Here is a 6,000-nt window from a genome sequence, read left to right as displayed (position 1 = left end):
AAAGATCCAAAACTGTTTAATGAGACCACATTTTTGTATAGTGGTCAACCATACAGTACGAGAGCTGTATGGCTTTTAAGATATAGAAGAAGTTAGTAGGGTTTTAAACTAAGTGTTATACAGTATGTATTTGTGTCTGTTTTGTCTGTTTATCTTCTACATGGGGTGTTTTCAAAGACTCTTTCATGGGCCTGTCTACTTCGCGTAGTGCCATGTGACTTACCCTCATGATGTCATCACCTTTTACTTCCCCCATATAGTTCCCGGTATCCCTTACTATATGTCTTTAGAATTTTCTTTCATACAAAAAAAAAAGAAAGAAAAATAAAAATTGGTTTTTTTTATTTATAAAAAAAAAATAGTTGAAATATAATTTGAAATTTTCTTTGAAATATGGCTGTTGTGGGGTGAGAGGATGGTGTATGGGTATGGCATCGGCTCGCATTTGCGCTACTCGACCATTCGGTCTGTAATACCGATTCCTCCCTCCCCCTCTCTCCCCCAATTCCAACATAAATTGCGTTATATCAGCCTGACGGTAAATATCTGTTCGTCGTAAGACGTATTGAGTTCTTATTGTGGTTAATATTCTTATTTGTACCACTTATCTTATTTAAAAATCTTTATCACCTGTCAACAGGATATCATCGTAGTTACTATATAGTCTATAATTTTTAGAACGATTTTGTTTTCGTAGTCTACATCTATGAATAAAATGTTATTTTTTTATGCTTATATTTTTTTGCATATTTCCATTATTAACTTTGACCTATTATGTTTAGTTTTATCACATTGGGCAATCGTATGTAGTTTGGTGAAGTTCGCTGTTTTACATAAAGGGCATTTCGGCACTATCCTGATCATACGACGTTTGATTGCTTCTTCGCCTGTTAGCCAGGCGTTGTGCAAGTATTTAAAAATTATTCTTTGTGTTTTGACAGATCTTATTTTTCCACAATTTTTCCAAGTTTTTGTCCAATATACCCCCCAGTTGTCCTGCTCTACTCTACATTTTATATTTTTGGTTACCTCCTCCCTAATCCAAGCGTGACTTTTACTTATTTCTATTTTCCCTAAATCTGTTTTGTCCCTATATTTGAAAATTCCCGTAAAATTTATCAATCCTGCAAGACTGGTTTTGTTTATAGTTAAAGGTAAATTCTCTTCTTAATATGTTCAGTTTTCTATAAATGTCATGTAAATTGTGTTTATTTAGTCAATTTATCATTTCAGTTCGGTATATTTTGTCACTTGTTGTTAGGTCAGTCGTTCTGTCAATTTCGGCCCCTAACCAATTTAAATCTTCCCCTATGATTAGATTTTCCATCGAATATTGTTGTAGGTAGTTAGATAGGTTTTCTAAAAAAATTAGTTTCTTATTTCTATTAGCTGGCATGTACACATTTATTATATGCCATTTTAACATTTTAATATGTAGCAACCGTCCCTTAAAAAATTCCCCCACCATGACATTGATGATTTCTTGATTAAATTTGTATGGACCGAACTTGTAACGAACATACTTTGCTATGGATCGACTCGCATTGTGCCAGATATGTTATGGACCGAGATGTCTAGTCACCGGTCCGAGTATATCAATGATTTTATTAGATTTATGTAGAAGTTATCTTTATCTTGTATATTGTACTGTATCATAATGTCCCTACCTGCTATGTCCATGATTGTAAATTGTAGTTTAGATAATGTAAACATATTGTTTACATCGCTAACTTTTGTCCATGATTGTAAATTGTAAATAGAATGTTAACATAGCATTTAAAGTCGGAACATTCTATGCCCAAACTTGTTTACAATTAGATTTTCCGTTGGAAGGATCTACATCGAGGTAAAGTGAAAATATGTATAAACAGGGATTTGATAATGAAATAATGCATTCCTGATCTATATCGATCTAAATCAATCTATGATCAGAGTTTGCAATTATGTTATTGACATAAGATATGATTCGAGACAAATTATTTATTTAAAATATTAATTGGAATTGCTAAAATATTAATTGACTTTGGACTAATACACTAATTTGGATTATTATGAACTTTTTGATTGTGTTATATCAGGACATTCAAGACTACCGAATTTCATCCGAACATTCTATATTTTCGTGCTTGTGATAGGACATTTAGGATTATTTGGCATTTAATTCACAATACTGTAAGTGTCTCTCGAATTTTCACTTTGTACTTTAGAGAAATAAATTGCTTGATTTTGATTTAAATGCTGACTGGAAATAACTAAACGATCTTTGGTTACGTGGAAGTGTTATTATATTATGAATGCAATAATATAATAAAATCTTTAAACATAATCAAAATTTTACTAGATTTAATATGTTCTTTAAATTAAGTATTTAGGATCATTAACATTTGCAACATTTTCAAGGGTTATACAAAATGAAAATACAGTAAGTTGTCATAAAAGTTCGAGATTCTACGAAAAACATTCAACAATAATAGTAAAATAAGTTCGAATATTGTGTTATTTATCAAAAACTATCCACAAAAATGTTATTTGGTAAATAGAATGCAAAGAAAAACACGAAACAGTGAATGAAAAATCAATAAAAGCCATCGCAAAACTCAGGAAAACAGCTTGTCCTGAACGGTACATACTAGCAGGGCTACGTAATCGTATCAGTGTCGAGAAGACGAAGAATCAAACCTTGAGAATAATTACGAGTGTATTTCCTTCCTTTTCAAACAAGTGGCGAAGTTCAACGTTGCTTAATATTTGATTTGTGTCAGTTTTAAATAACGTACAAACAAAAATCGGTCTACTTATCTGTCTGAAAAGCATGTTGCAAAGAACACAGTAACTGATGACTGAAATACGCAATGGAAAATTGGAACGCGATGGAAATAAAATATTCAGTGGAAAATACTTTTAATATTTGTTAAATTTTTTAATAAAAAAGAAACAATAAAAAGATGTTTTTAACATCAGATTTTGTCTATCGTCGTGGACTTCTACAACGATGGCCAGGTACTCCACTGGGTCAAGAAAAGAGCACGTCGAGTTTAATCGTCACAACATAAGGCACTACAAATTTATCAACATGTCTATCTTTCGTGGTGACATCATAACGCGCGACATTCAGTCGCACTTCTAGGTTGATTTCCACGCACTTTAATCCTGATTTTGTGATTTTGCCATATGTACTTCTTGGGATGTGTAAATAATGACCTTCAAACAGGAATATGGATGTATGAAGATCCCAACAGGACCGTAGAGAGCGATCACGGGTCCTGGGATAAGAAACACCCGGGCCTCTCCTAGTTCTTGTTCAAACAAATTTTTTCTTGTATAAAATTAAAAAGTGTTGTTCGGGCCCAGGGGACATATCCTCGGCTGCCCCCCCCCCCCCCCCCCCCCCGACCCCAATAAAGTAATTGTTTTTCTCCATTTAAAGGTATGTATAATCAAGTTATAAATAATGTCACCCACTAATGAAATAATTGTTGTTGAACACTTTCATGACCTATAATACTTTTACTATAGTTTCACACCGGAAAAGTATTTTGGTTTATAAAATTAAAAGTCTAAATGCCATAGCTTATATATCTGTTTTGTTCTGATTTCAGCTAAAAATGTGTGAATATTAAAGAGCCGAAAATTCACCTTTACATTATGTTGCTTTGTTTAAACTCCCTCCCCCAGTAATAGCTATTATAATAAACCAGGTATGTGTGTTCCATTTTGTATATTATAATAGTTAGCATGTTCCTATAATAGTTAGCATGTTCCGAATCATATCGTAATTTGGTCAGAATAATTCAGCATTCGGCTAAATAAACAAAGTAGGCAATGTTAGAATTAGTCTCGGACGGAAATAAAAGGTTGATATTAAAATCCTAAATACAAAAATGTTCTGACATTTTACATTTAAAATATTTATTTATTAAAAGTTAACCTGTAAACAATTATATCAATACAGTTGCATATTTAGTCGTATGCTGGTGAAATACGGATTTGTGGTTATAATCAATAAAGGTCCAGGCCATTAAGTGTACGATGCAACAAGTAGGCCTACAGTAGATAGAAGATTTTGGTTGATAGCCTGTTACATTTATATAGAATGGGGAAAAATAAGAAGAAAGGTATAAATCGCTGTGTATTAACGAATTTCTTAATCGTTCCAAAAATTGCAACATGAACCATCTTCCGCTTACAGTAGAAAGCTACAACCGGAATCCTATTTTCGATGTTGTAGCAGTCCAACTAAAGACCCCAATACTACAGGAGTCTGACGTTTCATCAGTAAAGTAGGATGAAATCTCTGACAACACAAAATCACCTTATCGGTACTAAGTTATAAATTAACACAAATAGGGTAAGCGTGACCCCAGCCCTCCTGTTGATTCTGCTTTTGTCACGCGTCTTTTATCCCTTCCGAATCGGCAAAAGACTGAAAAGCTACACATGTCCATTTTAGTCCTACAATGTAAGACAAAACACCAGTTGATTTTGTTTTAGTGCTATGTCTTTATATCCCAATAATAGCCTTGTATAGCCTGTTCTGATGTCAGTTGACAACAGAATGGGTATTCAAAGTTTCAGGAATATCTCACACACTTGGCCGCCCATATCGACACTCTTCCACTAATTTATGTGTAATAAATATACGTACTGTGCTGTCTTTATCCAGGCAGAATGAAAATATGACACTAGTAAATATGCGCATTTTCATGTTCCGTTGACATATATTTGAATTTGTTGCAATGTGACGGTAGTCAAGGTATGCTGAAGTATGTTTAAGTAGGTTCATGTGATGGATGTTTATTGAATGAAATGAAACGTTGCTTACAGTTCCAATAGGCATAATATATTTTTTATTTGTTTCGTTAAAGAATAATATTTCAACTTAACCCGATTTCTGCATCATCGGCTTTCATTGCTTTCTAGCCAACTGAAATGTAGGCCAACAAAACTTGAAAACAGGTCCACTTCTTTGGTGAGGTTTTGAATTTTATAGAGAAAATGCATCAGGTAAGTAAAGTCTGGCAAAAACATTATAACTTTACTTTGTAGAAAAGCATCATTATTGGTTGCCAGTTGTGTGTGATATTCCTGAAAATTTGACTTCTGTTACATTGTTAGTCGACATCAAAACAAGCTACACAGCACCATTATTTAGGCAGTAAGTCCCATCACCCCCCAGAACAAAAATATTGGGTGATGTGTCTCACTTTGTAGGACTAATGTCCATTCAAAATACAATAACATACCAATGCATAACTCTTGATGGCCAATGCATGAATCTCATCCAGCAAATCAGCCTTTATTTTGACCATTACAGTCACAAAGTCTTTGTACAGGACACCATCAGGCGAAAGTAGCCAGTTCTACCACAGGATGAATAACACTTGGAAAGTAATTTCAAATAATAAAATGTTAAACTTGCCTTTTATTTACAATTGTATCATATGATAATTCTATATAAATTTCCTGAATAGAACTATCTAGTTAATGTTATTATAGTAGAAATGACGGTTGATGACATCATCACACTTCGAATATTAAAGCTGAGATGGATGCTGGATTCACTAGTATTAAAAAGATAACACAGACTCTGCTCTGTGATCGGTATGAGCATTAGACTCAAATGCTTATTTACTGCAGGATAGAATCTGGTGAAATAGGCAAATGCGTGACAAAAGTCGAATCGAGCAAAGGGCTGGGGTCATGCTTGCACTCCTTGTGTTAATTTATAGTACCAATAAGGTGATTTTGTGTTGTCAGAGATTTAATCATACTTTATTGATAAAACGTCAGACTCCTGTGCCAAGACTACCCTAAACCTCTACAAGACTGTCCCTAAACACTCTTACCAACACAGGATTTAAGTATACAGTTAAATAAAAAAAGACAGTGATCTGCATTGTATTTATTATCGAGAAAAATCAGTATATTTTTTTCCCTCACCAAAGCAAAGACCCCAAGACCATAAAAACACTCCACAACACCTCAGATTATTACAGTTGA

General features: G+C 33.6%; 1 protein-coding gene across 1 annotated transcript in view; it reads left to right on the top strand.

Annotated features, from left to right (window-relative positions):
- Positions 1 to 3,992: 3,992 nt before the first annotated feature.
- LOC149807007 (elongator complex protein 3) overlaps positions 3,993 to 6,000 on the top strand; it is a 71,277-nt gene continuing 69,269 nt past the window's right edge. The window contains exon 1 of the mRNA XM_089960581.1: positions 3,993 to 4,115. Coding sequence (XP_089816707.1) covers positions 4,094 to 4,115 — 22 coding nt within the window. The 5' untranslated portion in view covers positions 3,993 to 4,093. The remainder of the gene's footprint in view (positions 4,116 to 6,000) is intronic.

This window comes from Sinohyriopsis cumingii, chromosome 1 (genome assembly GCF_028554795.1).
Source record: "Sinohyriopsis cumingii isolate HCF-2022 chromosome 1, ASM2855479v2, whole genome shotgun sequence".
NCBI lineage: Eukaryota > Metazoa > Mollusca > Bivalvia > Unionida > Unionidae > Sinohyriopsis > Sinohyriopsis cumingii.
This window is presented reverse-complemented; position numbering and strand designations above follow the sequence as displayed.